General features: G+C 35.2%; 2 protein-coding genes and 1 pseudogene across 3 annotated transcripts; 2 read left to right on the top strand and 1 right to left on the bottom strand.

The window, feature by feature from the left end:
• Positions 1 to 211: 211 nt before the first annotated feature.
• LOC132619731 (F-box/kelch-repeat protein SKIP11-like) lies at positions 212 to 2181 on the bottom strand (annotated as a pseudogene).
• LOC132620411 (omega-amidase, chloroplastic-like) lies at positions 1777 to 9835 on the top strand. 2 transcript variants are annotated; one of them, XM_060335071.1, is made up of 10 exons: positions 1790 to 2848; positions 3745 to 3861; positions 4522 to 4746; positions 4941 to 5034; positions 5490 to 5564; positions 6017 to 6095; positions 7129 to 7144; positions 8503 to 8583; positions 8903 to 8985; positions 9267 to 9835. In XM_060335071.1, exons 1-10 carry the CDS (start codon positions 2615 to 2617, stop codon positions 9352 to 9354), a joined length of 1092 nt encoding a protein of 363 aa, XP_060191054.1. In that variant the 5' UTR covers positions 1790 to 2614; the 3' UTR covers positions 9355 to 9835. The 2 variants fall into 2 exon arrangements, with proteins under 2 accessions (XP_060191055.1, XP_060191054.1); XM_060335072.1 differs by lacking the exon at positions 9267 to 9835 and having other exon boundaries at positions 1777 to 2848; positions 8503 to 8606.
• A 146-nt stretch (positions 9836 to 9981) lies between these two features.
• On the top strand, positions 9982 to 11669 carry LOC132620410 (protein BIG GRAIN 1-like A). Its single transcript, XM_060335070.1, has one exon. It carries the CDS (start codon positions 10399 to 10401, stop codon positions 11491 to 11493), a length of 1095 nt encoding a protein of 364 aa, XP_060191053.1. The 5' UTR covers positions 9982 to 10398; the 3' UTR covers positions 11494 to 11669.
• Positions 11670 to 19354: the final 7685 nt, after the last annotated feature.

Raw genomic sequence — 19354 nt, 5'->3', positions numbered from 1 at the left:
TCTTTTTGCATTTAATCAACTTTCCTCCTTGGATTGTTAAACTTGGTTAAATAAATCATATCTCAGTCATTAACAGCTGTAACAGTGTAGTTGATTGTCGATAAAACCTCTTCACCCCAATTTAATTTATATTCTTCAAGAGTATTTGTCAAGTAGATGAAAGAAAATAGAGTGGAACAAAAAGAGAGAGATAAGAAGAAGAAGAAGAAGAGAGATAAAGGTATCCCTAAAATATTATGCCCCAAAGCAGAAGCCATAGCTTACTTTGACGATTTTAGAGAATGCCATCCTTTGTTGAAACTTGAAAACCCCGGATCTTCTTCTTCTACCGAAGAAAACACAACATAAATTACTACCCTTATATTCTAATCAGCTTATCTCTTCATTTTATGCAATCCTCTTGTGAGGAAGAGCATAGGGTTGAGAATCCAGATCAGAGCAAGGCCGCAGAAATGGTGCTTCTTTTAGGTTTGGATCTGCGTCATGCCGGGGATAATTCTATTTCAGACCCTCTTATTCATGCCATTGGGCAAGACAATTCCATCAGTTGTCTTATTCATTGCTCGAGGTCGGATTACGGTGCCATAGAATCTTTGAATCGTAGCTTTCGCTCATTAATCAGGAGCGGAGAGCTTTACAGATATCAGCGACAAAATGGTGATTGAGCATTGGTTTATTTCTCCTTCCATATGTTTGAATGGGATACTTTTGACCCTAGTCATCGTTGTTGGATGCATCTGCCAACTATGAATGTCAGTGAATGCTTTGTGTTCTCTAACAGTGAGTCTTTGGTAGTTGACACGAAACTGTTTGTGTTAGGAAAAGAGATCTTTTTGCCTGTCATTTAGCATTACAGTTTATTGACAAACACATGGTCATCCGGAATGCGGATGTATACACTAAGATTTTTATTTGGCTGCCAGCCTTGGGGAGGTTGCCATTCTAGCTGGTGATAGTGATTCACTAGGAAATATACTCAACTCAGCTAAACTTTATAATTCAGTGGTAGGAACATGGAAGAGTTTACCGGGCATGAACAAGCCACGTAAGATGTATTCTAGGGTATTCATGGATGGGAAGTTTTATGTGATCGTAGGTATTGCAGGAGGAGCTGAATCAAAGTGGTTGACTTGTGGGGAGGAGTATGATATGAAAACAAGAACATGGACTGAAATCCCAAACATGTCTCCTATGCGAACTAATGCAGATAGGAATAATGAACATGCTATAGCTGGAGTACCTCCCTTGGTGCCTGTTGTAAATAATGAATTACATGTTGCTGATTGTGGTGTAATAATTATATACAATTCATTATTTACAACAACCACCAAGGGAGGTACTCCAGATATAGCATGTTCATTATTCCTATCTGCATTAGTTCGCACAAGAGACATGTTTGGGATTTCAGTCCATGTTCTTGTTTTCATATCATACTCCTCCCCACAAGTCAACCACTTTGATTCAGCTCCTCCAATACCTACGATCACATAAAACTTCCCATCCATGAATACCCTAGAATACATCTTACGTGGCTTGTTCATGCCCGGTAAACTCTTCCATGTTCCTGCCACTGAATTATAAAGTTTAGCTGAGTTGAGTATATTTCCTAGTGAATCACTATCACCAGCTAGAATGGCAACCTCCCCAAGGCTGGCAGCCAAATAAAAATCTTAGTGTATACATCCGCATTCCGGATGACCATGTGTTTGTCAATAAACTGTAATGCTAAATGACAGGCAAAAAGATCTCTTTTCCTAACACAAGCAATTGGCACCCAACTGCCAAAGACTCACTAGAGAACACAAAGCATTCACCGGCATTCATAGTTGGCAGATGCATCCAACGGCGACGACTAGGGTCAAAAGATCCCATTCAAGCATATAGAAGGAGAAATAAACCTAATGCTCAATCACCATTTTGTCACTGATATTTGTAAAGCTCTCCGCTCCTGATTAATGAGAGAAAGCTACTATTCAAAGATGCTATGGCACCGTAATCTGACCTAGAGCAACGAATAAGACAATTGATGGAATTGTCATGCCCAATGGCATGAATAAGAGGGTCTGAAATAGAATTATCCCCAACATGACGTAGATCCAAATCTAAAAGAAGCACCATTTCCGCAGCCTTGCTCTGATCTGGATTCTCAACCTTGTGCTCTTCCTCACAAGAGGATTGCATAAAATGAAGAGAGAAACTGATCGGAATATAAGGATAGTTATTTGTGTTGTGTTTTCTCCGGTAGAAGAAGAAGATTTGGGGTTTTCAAGTTTCAACCAAGGATGGCATTCTCTCAAAAATCATTAAAGTAAGCTATGGCTTTTGCTTTGGGGCATAATCTTTTACACCTTTATCTCTCTTCTTCTGCTCGTCTCTCTTTTTGTTCCGCTCTATTTTCTTTCAACTACTTGAAAGATACTCTTGAAGAATAGAAATTAAATTGGGGTGGAGGGGTTTTATCGACAATTAACTACGCTATTGCAGTTGTTAATGAATCAGATATGATTTATTTAACCAAGTTTAACAATCCAAGGAGGAAAGTTAATTAAAATGCCAAAAGAGTAATGAAATAAATATAATTAACATCCAAACAAACTAAAGGAGATTCTGAAAAATGAAGGCCATAGTGCTCACAAGACCACCACCTTCTTCTTCTTCAACGTGCTTCCTTCACAGTACCAACTCCACTCTCTCTTTCAAATTTCTCTCAAATTCAAGCAATTTGGCCAATAAGAGAAATTTGGCCAAGTCGTTGCATTCTGCAACTATGGAAAGTGGTTCCGTCTTTAAAGCTGAGGAAGCTAGGGTTCCTGCAGCACTTCCTTTGCCTACTTCACCTGTAACCAAGGTAACCCTTCCTCATTTTTCCTTACCATTTGTGTATATTAATTTATTCAATTTTCTCTTTTATTCTTATCATGTTGCAAAATTTGTGAGTTTTGGTAAGTTATATACGAATTTGGTCCAATTTTATTGTCTTCGTAGTGTGTGTTACCTATGTGTTTGAATTGGTTTAGTATTACAAAATGATCATTACTGATTTAGGGCCCGTTTGGCCATGGATAATTCACTTTTTTCCAGAATTTTCATGTTTGGACATAGAATTGTTACAATATTCCAGGCGGAATTCGAAAAACTCCAAATACCTTTTTTCACATTTTGCACTCCAAATCACTCACAAAAATTCAATATTTTTCCAAGCTGTGTTCATGTCCAAAAACAACTCCAATTTTTCAACTTTTTTTCAAATACTACTTTTTTATTTTGTTGAAATATCGAAAAAAAATTATGTGAAATTTACTTATATCTATATAGTCAAAGGAGGAGATATTTAAGGACTCATAAAGAAATGTGATATTTTTCCTATTTATGGACTGCCATTTTACCTTAAGCGATAAGGCGTTGTTCAGAAAGGTGATGCCTATATCCAAAAGAGTAATGGTGTAATATGTAAATATACTTTTTCACTTTTGAGTATTACTCTCACTTGCTTTCTCTCGTTTTCCTTTTAGAAGCTTCATTAGCTTGTGAACAATTTTGAGGTTGATTAACGTTTTCACTTTACCTTACCATTCTAATAACGCTATGGTTCCTGCAAGTAGCTGTCTTTCTTGTCCGATAGGTTATATCGATCTTGAAAAAATTGGTTAACTTCCTATGGAGAGGAGCTTCTTGTTTTGTGTTTATCTTTTCTGTGCTTTAGAGCTTCATTACGATGTCATAGTTTGCTATTTTGTGCATCAGTTCAAGATTGCTCTTTGCCAATTATCTGTAACTACCTACAAGGAGAGAAACATTGCTCATGCTCAGCAGTCAATAGAAGATGCTGCAGACAAGGGTGCTCAGCTTATTCTTCTCCCTGTAAGTTTCTTTTATTTTCTAAAAATGGTGGCTGAACTAGCTCAATGTTGTCGTCTCTCTAGACTCGAGAAAGGTGGAGAGACAAATTTTCTTACCAATAGGGTATCTACATTTTATCTGTTCTTTACCAGCAAGATTCATCACTGTGACGCACATGGTTTATGAGAGACTTACAGTATTTGGTATCAGAATTCCACGAATAATGGGTCTATAATTCATGTGTGAACTAAATTATGGTATTACGTATTTCAAATTAAAAAATATTAAAGCATAAGAAATAGAATCTGTCTCCATCATTAAAATTTTCCACTTTAACTATTTCCTTGTTGCTTGTCCTTCTTGCATCAAGTAATGGGCCTATAATTCATGTCTGAGCTAAATTATTAATTTGCTTGCTGAAGGCGTATACATGCTTAATTGTTTGTCCTGTTATTTGTTAGGTTGTTATTTTAGATCAACTTGTTCTTTGTATTTTGAGTGCACTGAGAGAGTTCTATGATATTTCTTTGACATTGTTCTAACTCGTGATGGCTATGTCCTCATTCTATCTCACTATTGTTTACATTCAATAGTTTGCCTCCATTAGTATTTCTTTTTTACTCTTCTCTTCTTGTTTCAAAGTGAGTTCTAAATTTACACAATTGCTTCCTGCTATGACAGGAAATATGGAATAGTCCATATTCCAACGACAGTTTTCCAGTATATGCAGAGGACATTGATGCTGGTGGAGATGCGTCTCCTTCAACTAGGATGTTATCTGAAGTTTCTCGGAGTCGAAAAGTTACAATTATTGGTGGCTCTATACCTGAACGCAGTGATGATAAATTATATAACAGTTGTTGTGTCTTTGGCACAGATGGAAAGCTTTTAGCCAAGCATAGGAAGGTCTGCTCATTTTCTTTCTCATTTAGAAAGAGTTATAAGAAAAACACTCTAAGAAAAAATGATTTATGACACGGGTTTGCAATCCAATTATGTTCATTATATCTACTATTTCTCATAAATTTATTTAATTGCATGTTCAAAATTCTTGAGCCTTAGTGGTTTAACTAATTCAATCGGAAAGCAATTTTTTGCAGATACATCTCTTTGACATTGACATTCCAGGGAAGATGACTTTCAAAGAATCAAGGACCCTAACAGCTGGAGCGAGACCTACTATTGTAGACACAGGTTAGACAAGCTTTCGACTAATTTAAGATGTACATTGTTCACCTATTCATTCTTCTGTATAAAATTTGGGGAGACAAATTGGTTATGTCCTTGTTTGACTAGTTCAAATAAAAATGAGCCATTCTGACCTAGGAGGAAACTTGCAACTTTTCCCCAAGTCTGATGGTGAGTCTCAATCTCGTAACAACATCTGTTGCATTTAATTAAAGAGAGAAAAAAAAAAAAAAAGGAACCAGCATCTGCTGTTTTATTATATTGTACCGGTGGGCGGTGGCTGCCTTTGAAGATATCTCGTTAGCTGCAGTTCTTCACTTGGAAAGATGCACAGCATATTGCCAAAGTTTTTCTTTTTTCCTGAAATTAGTTGATGCAAATGTGTTCTGTGATTTTTATACCAAAGTACTTGCGACGATTCAGTAGAGCTATCATAAGTAACTAGTGAATTTCATATGCAGAGGTTGGCCGTATTGGTATTGGTATATGCTATGACATTCGCTTCGAAGAACTAGCGGCTATCTATGCTGCAAGAGGTATTAGTTATCTACTTCTCTAATTGTCTACTAGAGATATTTAACTTTCCCATCTTCTCTCTGTGAAAGGCAGTTATTCTTTGTATTATGCAATGTTCATCCCGAAGACCTATCCTTTCCGCCTTCTCCTTTTCTTCTGAAATTTTGTCGACCTCCAAGTTAAAATCCTTCACTTCTGAGACGTTGGAAGATTGTCAGTTTTTGTGATCGGAAATTGAAGCTTTGACAAGTTAAAGACAGTTGAAATACTCTGCATAATATGTGGCTCATCATATTCTCTACATCATAAAACGGAGTTTACCCTGCTCACAATTTAGTTTTGACATAGAGAAATTGTATTCGCTTCTCATCTAGATTTCGCAAAATGGAAGTAAAGAGGCTAATTTATGTCTGGTTTAACAAGCCATTATGAGCTCGATTTCTATTACCTACTGTTTTTTCATGCATGTTAGGTGCTCATCTGCTTTGTTATCCTGGCGCCTTTAACATGACCACTGGACCACTGCATTGGGAGTTGTTGCAACGGGCAAGGTAGTGATGAATTTAGTACTGCATATGTAACTAAGTTTTAGTCTATTCTATCATGTGATAAAGGCTGATTTCTTGGAAGCTGCGCTATCATTGTTACTAGGGGTGCTTTTTTTCCTTTATATAATATGTTACAAAATACCATCGAGGCTATCTTTTTTATCTTCTCGGCCTTCTTAAATTATAAAAGGAACTCTGACTTATTGAGGTGCATCTTAGTTTCTGGCATTCTGTTAAGGAATCAAATGTGTATATAACTAAGTACCGGATGCTATTCTTGACAAATGAAATCAGACTGGGATATTCTTGGCATTCTGCATAGTTTGTTTGTTTATATGTCTTAGTGCAGAGATATTGAATCAAATGACAGAGTCATGCCTATGAACCACTTATTCGTGATTCCCCCGACAGTGAAGAAAACAAGGGTGTCTTGTGAATTAAGAGTGTACTTTGTGCCTTTCAACAAATTGTTACTGATGGTTGTTGGTGACCATGTGGTCTACTTTATCATATTGACTTTTAATTTCGGAGAACATTTACTGCACATGCTATAGTGATTCTTGCAATAGGTTATTTTGTGGAAATTGATGTATGTATATTGATTAACAAGTCCATATGAGTTTATGTATTGATTTCATTTTAATTTTTCTTCCAATTCTCTTTTTCATTTCTTCAGTACTTTTGAGATGTCAAAAACCGTATGTCTGCTTTTTCTTTTATAGTTTGTCACTCCTTAATTTTTACTTTTAAAGTACTAACTAATCACTTAGGTTTCAAGTTGGAAATTAATCAACTCTATGAGAGCAAGATAAACTTGTTGAATTGAGGACGGAAGGAGTAGATTCGTTAAAAAGCTTTGTTTCCTTCTAGATGCATTGAAATACACACTCTGATCTTTCAAATCCTAGGAAGACTTATTTGCTTGCCTTTTCGTTCGTTTACATATGCAGTCAAGTTTTGTTGAAGTCTGTATAATAATTTGACTTTACATGCACATAGAGCATAACTAGTAACATCTATGTTACTTGTCCTGCAGGGCTGCAGATTGCCAGGTACATCACTGATACCAGTATGCTCCACATTTTTTTACCATATTGCTTTTGCAGGATTGGTCTTTGACAGTGTTAGTTGCAAAGTTTCTTGAAACTTCTCCACATTTATTTATGCATGCACTGCTCTATTTGGTGTTAAAGATTATTCTGATTGTTATGGCCAGATCCTGTAAATTCTTGTCCATGTAATCCACTATGGATTGCATGGATGATTTCAATAATACTTGGGGGAAATTTCAGTAATGTACAATTTAGCACACAAAATTACATTTGGGTAGCCATATTTTTAAATTACAAACCTATGACCCAACAAATTATGGCCGCAGCTTGTATATACAGCATTATACAACAATGTACAACTTTATACAACAATATACAACTTTATACACCTACTGTAGACAATATATAAACCTTGTATAAAAATGTATAATAACGTATAAGAGGTGTTTATACACACTTCTACAGTGTTATGCAGTGTTATACAGTGTTTATACAGTGTTTATACAATGTTTATACAATGTTAAAAGTGTAACATAGTGTATGTGTTTTATACACACTTTACCCTTAAAAAAACACCAACATTAGAAAGAGATTTGGAAGGAAAAAATAGCATCTTGGAGTTTGATATGGGGGGGAAGGGGGGGTGGCTATCTCGGGTAATAACTTTTTTTTAAAAATGGGATGAAGGCTTAAAAATGTAAGAAAAAAAACTATGGCCATTTCGGGTAAATACTTTACCCAAAATGTCATAGAGCGTTATTTTCCCTAATACTTAGTTGTACAAAATAGAAGATACTGTACATACCCTGTTAGAATCGGTGCTTCTTTGATACCAAATGCTTTATATTTTTCCCTTTCTTGTCATGTATAGTTAAATGGGAATTTTAGCTTGTAGTTGATAGTAGGAATCAAATTATATTATACTTCCGGTCCAAAATAATTGAGGTTTTAACCTCTAAAAGTTGGTCCAAAATAGCTGAAGTTTCATAAATTCAAGAAAGTATTTAGTTCTCTTTTCGAAATTTGCCCTTAACATATTCCCATATCCCCATAATAATTATGTCAATCTAAAAAGAAAGAAAATCATGATTAAGTGTATTTTAGTCAAAACCCCTCTTAATTTTTAGGAGTTGGTGAATTCCTTAATCTATGTGCCCAAGCTTAAAACCTCAATTATTTTGGACCGGGGGGAGTAGCATGACTCTGCTTCTTATTAGCATCAATTTAAATGTAACACTTTTATGTCTGTCCCTAGAAAATTTCTGAGTTGAACAATTTCTTTTGAATCTCATGGTTAGCTGATTGTATTTATTACTCCAAAGATCTGATCTTATTTGTTGTGCTCATATTCCTATCAGTTGTATGTAGCAACGTGTTCACCCGCCAGAGACAGTGGTTCTAGTTATGTAGCTTGGGGACACTCCACTCTTGTTGGACCCGTGAGTATTTGACATCTTACGTGGTTTGTTACGAAGATCCTCTAGTTAACATTTTCTCATGTCTCTCTAAAGAAGAAACAACAAAGATCTCAAATCATTTACTAGTGAGCAGATTACTGGTGGAAAAAAAAAATTATATTGGAAACACTCATGTTTTGTAAAAGTGGCTTTAACTGTCGCTAAATATCTTCTACCGATTCAAATCCCTCTCAAACACCCCCCCCCCCCCCCCCCAACTAAAAACAAACCCCCAACCTTCCCCACCAAAAAAAAAAAAAAGGAAAAAGAAAAGGAAACTAAAGAAACTCAATCTTGGCAGTTTGGAGAAGTGCTCGTGACAACAGAACATGAGGAGACTACACTAATAGCAGAGATTGATTATTCAGTAATTGAGCAGAGAAGGTGAGTTCCTTCTGTACCTCCAGATTACTTTCAGATTGAATATGTATTTACATTGTATATGTTCAGTTGTTTGTGCATTGCTTTGCTGCATTTTATGTCAATATTTTTCATCCTAAAATGATTTTTTGATGGTTAATTTGTCATTCCCTTCTCCTGGATGGAGGGGTCAATATCGTTCTCACAGTCACGATCTTTGTTCATGTTTAGAGCTTATCTAAAAGTTACTATTTATCTTCTTCTGGCCCATATTGTTTACTCAAAACTCCTATTTCGATGTGCAGAACATACCTTCCATTTCAAAAACAAAGGCGAGGAGATTTGTACCAGTTAGTTGATGTTGAGAGATTGAACTCCACAGGGGCCAACTGAGGTGCATTCCTTGCTGCACCAGAACGAAATAATCTATAATTGATCGGTGATAAGAGAGTGCTCCATTGAATGGCTAAAATGGCACGATTTGCATTTTGGTGCTTACGATGATCGCTGGTCAATTATAAGGCTCATTTTTCTTCGCTAGCCCTTAGATTTTGCCTGGAATGATGCACCATTGTGATGTGTGTGAAACTGCAATAAAAGCTCATTTTGTTTTAGATTTCTTTTCTAGTTTTTCTTTTTGATAATAGAGAAATACCCCGTGCGCTAGCTGGTCCAACCGTAGTTGGTGCACTGGTTTGCAACTCGGGTGAGCATGGGCCCACCTCTCTACCCTTGTCCCATATAGATACCATGCTTTAGTCTTTTCTAGTTTCTTTTTTCGTTGGTTCAGTTGAAATTTTGATTATCTGCCCTTTTTGGCTTTTATCTCCCATCAAGTGTATTATTGCAAAATGTCAAACATGCCTTCTACCAAGCGTATCTCTGGCATTATATCTACTACCTTTTTTCAGCAAATTCCCTTTTTTTTCGTTGGCCTTATATCCCCTTTATCAAAATAATTCGTAAAAACAAAACGTGTGCTATGTAATAATACTGCTGGTAGAAGTTGAAGTGTATGCTCATTTATATTCCACCCCTGTACCTTGGAGATAGAAGTGCTTCTGAAAATAATAATAAGAGTCTCTGGAGAAGAAGTATTTGTATATTGAGTAATCAACTCTTTTTGTGGTTATAATAATAAAAATAATAATAATCGACAGAAGTAGACAGTGACAGTAAAGCAAACTGAACAGCACTTACTTAGCCATTCTGGCAGAATCACACGCACGCGGGCTAAAGCTTCCCCTCTTTTTTATATAAAGGCATCTTACTTCCTAGTCAGTAGCATCAACCACAAGCCCTCACTTCCCCTGTCACTTTCTTGTCTCTCTTTATTTTCCATTTTGCCTTGTTTATTTCATTCATCTTTCTCAATTGGTTTGCTACTCTTCATAGCTGGTATTGTCTGTTGTGTTAGTTAATCACTGAGAAGAAAAGATGTCTTCATGGGAAAAGCCAATAATACGACCTCAGCAAAGGCGGAAGACGCCATCATTTTCTTCCTCTTTGCTGGAAGCCATTTACCATTCCATTGATGAATCAAAAGAAGAAGAAAAGCGCCAAGAAGAGAACCAGGTTCCGAATAAAAGGAACAAAGCTGTGGAAGCCGAAGAAGAAATTGTCAGCCTTCGACGTGCAATCTTGATTGAAAAATGGATGGAAAGTTACAAGTATACTCAAAGCTCAGGCCACTTTACTTCAGATTCAGGCTCATCAACAGACTCAAGCATGTTTTCGTCCTCAGAAACCGAATCCGCTTCAAGATCCACACCTAAATCATCAGTTTTTCACACATTGCCAAAACCAACCAGACAAGTTTATGACACACTTGTTCCAGGAAGGTCAGAAAAGGTTGTCACATTCTCTGCAGAGACGACTCCAAAATGTGAAGGAGGAAGGTTCATGAAAACAAAATCAAGAGCCTTGAAGATTTATGGTGATTTGAAGAAGGTGAAACAACCTATTTCACCGGGTGGGAAAATCGCAAACTTCTTGAATTCGATATTCAATTCGAGAAACATGAAGAAAAATCACCATCATCAAGGTATGGAAGATTGGAGTTCAGTAAGGAAATCAAGGTCAGTGAATGACTCAAGTACTGTGACATGTTCATTGACTACAAGATCTTCTTGCTTGAACAAAACCCCTTCTTCAAGAGGTAATAAGTCGAAAAGGTCAGTTAGATTTTGCCCTGTCAGTGTAATAGTTGATGAAGATTGTCAACCATGTGGTCAAAAGAGCATATACAAGAATGAAGAACCAAGAATGTGGCAAGTGCCAAAAGCAGGGAGCTTCAGAAACTTTGACGGAAAGCATATCAACAAGCATCATTACAGAGGATTTTACCAAAGTGAAGATGATGAAGAGGAAGAAGAAGAAGATGATGGTAGGAGTTGTGCAAGTTCTGATCTGTTTGAACTTGAGAATATAGGCATGATTGGTCATGTTCATGCAACTAGAGATGGGTTGCCTGTATATGGAACCACTAGTTTTAAAATGAATCAAGCCATTGCTAGGGGTTTAGTTATGTGATCATGTAACATTTCATTTGATCATCAATGTAAAACACCTAAAAATTGAATGAGTCATCTTGTACTAGGTTTTTCTCCATCTTTGTATCATCTTCCAGACTACTCTGCCTTATTTTCTTACTTTTTCAACAATGGATCAGAACTATGGCTTTACTAACATAAAGGCTAATTATCTCCAACGTTGCGGTGGAGTGGTAAGTACCAAGTACTCCTTCATTTTTTACTAGAGATCCGGGGTTCAAAGTTCTGGGTATGGTCGTCATTGGTAGGAAGCTCTCTACCTTCAAAGTGGATTCTTTAGCGCGAATCCGGACTAGTTGGGCTCCAAAGCGAGTACCAGAAATCAGGTGAATAATTAAAAAGAACATAAAAGGCTAATTGGAATGGTAATGGAGGGTACAAGAATTGATAATCAAAGGCAGATCCAGAATCTAGAGTCTGTGATTCAAAATGAGTATAATATTACTATATGTGCAAATTTTAATTCCTTTGTATATATTTACATGCTTTGAGTAGAGAATAGTGAGTGAGTTCTTCCACTTGCAGAACTCACCCTAGATCCACCTCTGTCGACAATATCGTCTAGCAGGCTAGTCTATGAAACTCTTTGGTTCTAAGGAGTAGTTCCAAACAGAGTCTTAGCCCTATCATTAGATTTTAAGCATTATTATCCATTTGGTTAGCTTACTTTCAGAGGAAACTAACCTTGATATGGAAATTAACTCTTAAATCAAATGATTAAGAGAACATGTCCTAATTAAGCTCGTTTGAAGATGATTATAAGTTCCTTACAAATAAAGTGCTACCGCGTCGAGTGTCACGAGATGTAATGATGATGATAAGGATATGTATCTTTAGATTGAAGAAAAATGATTTCTTTTCTTCACTTTCTGAGATGTTACATTTGGGCATTACTGTATTAGGCTAACCAAAATACTATATTTAATTTCATCTCATAACCTTGTTCGTATGTCACTGTTTGGAAATGATTTAAAAAGTTTGAATGCCAAAATGTCACATTTTCACAGTGTACCTCCCAACTTTTTGATTCCATCAAGAAAGAATAGAAGTCCAAAAGTGACATCTTTCAAAGAAAGAAAGAGGCAGTAAAGATTTTTGATAAGAAAGTAGACATATTTTATGATGTTGTCGTCTTTAGAAATTTTTAGGGGATGAGTAGGTGTGGAAAATTAAGTCGTTAAAGGCGCACACCAAGTAAGATCAAATAGAAAATAAAAGGAAAAAACTTAACTAAAAAGAATACTTCATTCAGACTGCGTTTGGTATCCAATTTTCTAATCTTTGTTTGGTTTAAAATATTTTAAATATGAGTTTTCTAAGAAAATAAGTTCCTTGTATTGAAACTCTGAAAACAAGTTCCATATATAGTGGCATTACATGCTGATGGTCTCGCCCCACAACCCAACACTCCATCCACCCGCCCCTCCGCACCTTTGACACCCAACCCTCACTCCACCCTTGTAGTGTTGCCTGAATTATATATAAATGTCTTGGAATAATTTTTTCTGTTTACTTATAAAATATCAAAAAATAAGTGGAAAAATCACATATTTTCCGGAAAAAAAAATATTTTCTAGCCAAATACACCTCAATCCCCTCCCCTGCCCCCCCTCCCACCACCAAAAAAAAAAGGAAGAAAAATTGAAGAGAACAAATGTCAGGCATTGGTATTATAAAGAAAATATAATGAGATTAATATGTACTATTTTGTTACTGCAGCCATGTGTTTCTTTGACATGAAATCATATATAGCCACCAACAGGGGTAAACTTAATTATAATCAAGCATCTACTGACATAATAAAATAGATAACGATTTAAGTTAAGAGATTAGGTTCAACAGACTTTGTTACATTGAACTGATCCAAGTGAACGTTGTCAATCAATTATTGCCAACAAAACTAGTGTAATAAAACCAAGAATAAATAGATTATGTTCACATAAATGTAGAGTAGGTAGGTGATATTCGTAGCTGTTCAGGTTTGTCTTGTTTATGGCCAACGACAAGAGAAAGAAGAAAGAACTGTGGTCTACTCCTAAAGAAAAAATGATATAAATACGGGTTGATATTTTTGATACGGAATATAAATATATACGTGAAAATTATTAAAATTCTAGAAAATTGTTAAATTTGAAGGAATAATTTTAGAATTACAGTAAATTGAATACTAAAGCTCTAAAATCGAGCCTATTAAATTAATTACTCCTTCCTGTTCATTTTACATGTCATATTTATTTTTTGCACGTCCCTTAAGAAAATATTCATTAAAAGTGTAAGCTGATTAAACTATTCTTATTTACTTTTTTATCTCAATTTAATACTACACTTTTTCTCATCACATTAATCTCACTCCATATTTATTAAGTAAAAGTAAAGATGAAAACTAATAATTAATTATATTTTAATCTTTTAAAATAATAATTATTTTGGATCATCCATTTTCAGTACAAACGACAAATAAAGTGGACCGGAGGGCGTATGGTTTTGCCTCGGGGAGAAATAGCTAGTGGTTATGAAAAGGAATTGGAAGTCAAAACAGAGCAGGATGAAGCATTATGGCGCACATGCAAAACTGGAACTTTTGCAAGCAAAGTTAAAAAGTAGATCTCCAACTTTTGCTTTTCAATATCCCACCAATCTGCCTCAATCCTTTTTTTTTTTTTTTTTTTTTAAAGTATTGGGTGGTTCACCTTTTTGAAAATAAGATTTATATTATGGGTGGCATGTCACTGTTTTCTCACTTGTTACCCTTATGATTAGAGATATGGATTCACAAAAGGCCGGATACATCCATAGCCTATCAAAATTATGGTTAAATTGCATTTAGACACACAAATTATGTTCTATTCTGACTGAGCATCTAAACACATGATAAATTATTCCTATTAGACACTCCCGACTTATAAAATTCTGAAATATTTTTGTGTGTATTTTCAAGCCCCCATTATGTAGATAAGTTAACAATTTAAAATATATCGACTCTTTTAATTATACGCATTAGCTTTAATAAGCCGTAAAACCTCAGGTCTGTTCCAATTGATGTTAACAACGTGTACAATTAAAAGAGGTGACATATTTTATGTGACCACATAATGGGTGTTTGAGAACACTCACAAAATTCTTCTTTTTTTTCAAAATTTGAAGCGAAAGCATCTTATATAAACACTTTATCATATGTTCGGGGGTTTAATTGAAATAGGTCAAAGTTCGAGTATCTATATGAAATTTACTGACAAGTTTAAGGGTCTGACGATGTATACAACCTTTAAAAATAATATGTTTAGAGTCATCATGTTATATCATATCATTTTACCACCAAAGGTTGTGAGCAGATGGATGAGATCCCTTCATCTATCAAAGATTTCGAATTGGAATTCGAAATATAAAACCCCTTGGTAAAGGAACGTGTTTCCTACTTATATGAGCCTGGCCTAGAAAACACGAATTTGGATTAATCGGTGTCATGCTGGGTGCAAAATGATTATACGCCAAAATAAAAAAAATTGGAGCAAAATAATGGCTACAACACTAGATCCATCCATATTTACACACTCCAACTACTGCAACAATCTTTTTAGGAAGTGTGGAGGCCAGGTTACTTGAGAATTATTTCTTTTCACATACAATATAATTCCTGTGATTTTTTATGCCAAATCCTATAATTTTTGAGTTGTAGAATATAGCTTTAGTAAGGAGCTGTTAAGGTTCAACTCTCCCCTTCTCATCATATGATAGTACTACATTGGTTTTCAAGATATGAGGGGAAATAAATTGATGAATAGGGAATAATGTCAATACCTATGTCACTTTATGTGTTTATAAAGATCAATAGAAATTGACGCAATTAACAGAATAAGACATTGAAATGATTTAGAATGAACTTGTAATTATTACATTTTACTTTTTGCTTCTTCACTTATTCCTCATCCTTTTACTATCTTAAAAAAGCTTTCTATGTACAACCCTTTTCTTGATAGTAAATCGATTTCAATTACTGGGTAAGCACAACATTCTACTGGTTTCAATTACTATGAGTGTGTTTGGCATGATGGAAAATGTTTCTCTATTATTCTTGTTTGGTTGTATTAAATATTTTGGAAAATATTTTTCTTAAAATAGGAGAAAATGTTTTCCTTAAAAATTTTAGGGAAAATATTTTCCAAATAAATAAAAACACACGATGTATTCCCAATCCATCCCCGCACTATCCACCTTGTTGTATCCAGTAGCGGAGCCACAAACCAGCAAAGGTGTTCACCAAAAAATTAATATCGTGTATACATATCAATTATTATGTATTATAGATATATATTACATATTAAACACCCTTAACACACACACACACACACACACACACACACACACACATATATATATATATATATATATATATATATATATATATATATATATATATATACTTTTTTCCAAATTTCGAACACCCTTGACAAATGGCTCTGCCACTGGTTGTACCTCCCTACCACCTCTACCCCCAACCACCTGTTCCCTACCACCCCCACCACTCCCGCCACCTACGTCCCACCCCCCCCCAACTGCCTACCCCACCTACCCCCATCCCCCGCCCCAACTCCCACCTACCATCCCTCCACTACCCTACCCCACCTACCTCCAACCCCTGCTACCCCCATGCCACCCCCTTATCCTACCTCCCACCCCGCCCCTAACCCATCAGAAGTTGCACTCAAAATACAAAAACCTCATAGTATTTTGCTTTTAATATATGCAAATGCTCTTAATACGACATTCTTCAACTTGCATACCAAACACAACAAAACTAGTAGGAAAGTCACTTATTTCCCGCGGAAAACATTTTCCGTCATACCAAACACACCTATATCTCTAGCTACCCATTCCTCTTTCTTGGACCCAGAACTTTTTTAACCCAAAAAATAACTTTTGGAACCAAACTAACCCTTTAAAAAAAAAAACCAAACTAGGCTTCACGCACAAAATCTGTGCGTAAAAGAACCAAACTGTAACTTTTTGAGTTTAGCCTTTCACGCACAGATTCTGTGCGTGAAAGGGGGTACTTTTTTTTTCTTTCTTTTTTTAAGCTATCAAAATCACTTTTTTCCATACTTTGAGTAAAGATTAGTCATGTTTTAAAACTCCGAAATATCAATATTTTATATAGAACTTAATATATGTTTTTGCGTATAATAACGTCGGCTCATTACATCAAGTATACCTAAACGTTTGGATCGTCGTTTTAGGGGTTGTAAAGTGCCCCGAAGTAAGTTTTGTTTGCTTGGAAACTTGTCATCTTTAGATCTAAGTGTCATATTTTATAGGGTTTTGATATAAGTGTTTTGAAATAAAAATATTATATTCAAAAATAATTCATCCAATACAAGAGGTTCAATCAAGGTATAATATATCTCATTCAATGCTCCCACCAAGGTTTGATCCCATGTTGTTGGCATAAAAAAGAAGTAAGTAAAAAAGAGAGGCTAAACCACCAAGGCAAATTGGTGAAAGCAACAAAGTAGACACTTTTTATTTTTTTATAATGTTCACTAATGCTATCTAACTCGTTTTCATAAATTGAATTTCGAACCTCGAAATTGACATTCAAAACATCATTACCACGGGATTAGCATCTCGAAATAGATTTTTTATCATTAGATTTTTACTAAAGAAGAATGAAATTTTTGCACAAATTTGGGGCAAAATTCAAATTGAATGAGATAACGGGCGTTTTTTGGAAAATCGGCTTGGCCAAACCGCCTTATGGCCGTTTGTCCACGTAGATCTCGAAAAAGTACCCTAGGTCAAAAAAAAATCGCTTAAATCGGACATCTGAGCGCAAAGTTATGACCATTTAAAGTTTCAACAATTTACAACTAGTTTTCTACCTAAGCTGTCCTTATTTTTTATTTACGTGAGTGAAGAGGCATTTGTATACTTGATGTAATGAACCGATAATAATGTACACTAAAAAAAATATTAAGTTCTATATAAAATATTTATATTCCGACGTTTTGAAACGTGATTAATCTTCGGTCAAAGTACGGAAAAAAACTTAAAGATAACAAGTTTCCAAACTTACTTCGATGCACTTTACAACCCCTCAAAACGACGATCCAAACATATATTTATACTTGAGGTAATGAGCCGACATTATTTTACGCTAAAAAAAATGAAGTCCTATATAAAATATTTATATTCCGGTATTTTGAAATGTGACTAATCTTCGGTCAAAGTATGGAAAAAAGCTTAATTTTGAGTTTGATTTCCAAAGAACAAAGATGACAAGTTTCCAAGCAAACAAAACTTACTTCGGGGCACTTTACAACCCCTAAAACGACGATTCAAACGTTTAGGTATACTTAATGCAATGAGCCGATGTTATTTGTTATATCCCGCATTTCGTACATTCGGATAATTCAAGATGATTGCGAGAAATTAAAGTCAAGACTATTTTCCAAAATTATTTTAGTGAATGAGTTGTTTATGAAAATGTTTGATGTGGAAATATTAAGAAAGGCAAAGGGTAAAAAGGAGAAATTCGCAAAATGACTCGTGGAAATATGGAGGAAGGCGAAGGGCAAATTTGGAATTTGAAAAAAATAAATTTTTATGAAGTGCAAAACAAAAAAAAAAAAAAAATGGGCTTGGAAATTAAAGGGGGCCATTGGGCCGTCCATAATAAATGGGTCAAAGCCCATATGGGGGCAAAATTTATAAGTCCAAAGGATGACTTATTAGTCATCTTATTCATTCCCTTCCTAGAAACTTCAAGAAGACTAAAGAACAAAAGAGAAGGAGAAAAAGAACCAAGGCCATTCGGCCATGATAAATCCAACAAGAACCTTGGAAAATTTTTATCAAAAAAATTATTCTCTTCTAGCTAAACAATCCATTGAAGGGTCCTTAGCAAAGTGAAGTGGTTATTGGAGCAAGAAAAACATATATTCATACAAGTTACAAATTCTAGCCAAGTGAAAAATCAAGAGAAAAAGGTAAGGTTTAATCCTTTTCTTATATGTTGTGGGTGATTATGTATGTTGTGGAGTGTGGAAATGGATGAAATTCATGAAATTATGGGTGTTGGTGCTTGGCCGAATAGGTGTGTGGTGTAAGAATGGTAAACCAATTATTTTATTTAGTAATTTGATTGTTGTTGTGTGGAATCTATGATGAGAAATGGAAGTTTAATAATTCTAGTTCAAGTTGTAATTGTTGGAAAATTGTTTTAGAAGTTAATGTGAATTGAATATAGTGTTCTTGCACTTATGAAAAATAATGTTGTTAGAGTGTGAATTGTTGGTATAGTTTATGAAATTGGAAGAAAAGAAATGTAGTTAGTGTTCTTGTTGAATTTGGAAAGCTTTGGGTGAAGTGGTATGTTGGTTGGGTTGTTTGGAATATTAGTTGAATTGTTTGAAGTATTCTTGAATATATGTGATGGACTTGAATATAGATAAAATGTCGTGGAATAATGCGACAAGAGTTGTTAATATTAGAATATATTTTGAATTGATTGTTGAAATTGTTAGTATGATTGTTGGTATTGTTGTTGATATTTTGGCCGAGTTAAATTCTCGGATTGGTTGTTGTATATTTTTGGCCGAGTTAGATTCTCGGGGATGGTGTATTTACAGGGGAAATGCTGCCGAAATTTCGGTAGAATATAAGTGAATTCATTTGAAAGACTAAGACAAGTGTATGTCGACGAGTCTAATAATTATGTCAATTTTCTTGAATGTAGATTAGCAAGTTTGGACAAATAAGTGTAGCTAGTTGGTCGTGGGACAGGTATGTAAGGCTTACCCTTTCTTTCTTTAGCATGTCCTAGAGCCAAGTAAGGTAAGATATTG

This window comes from Lycium barbarum, chromosome 11 (genome assembly GCF_019175385.1).
Source record: "Lycium barbarum isolate Lr01 chromosome 11, ASM1917538v2, whole genome shotgun sequence".
Lineage (NCBI taxonomy): Eukaryota > Viridiplantae > Streptophyta > Magnoliopsida > Solanales > Solanaceae > Lycium > Lycium barbarum.
Note: the sequence above shows the minus strand (reverse complement) of the source record. Positions and strands in the feature narration are given on the sequence as shown.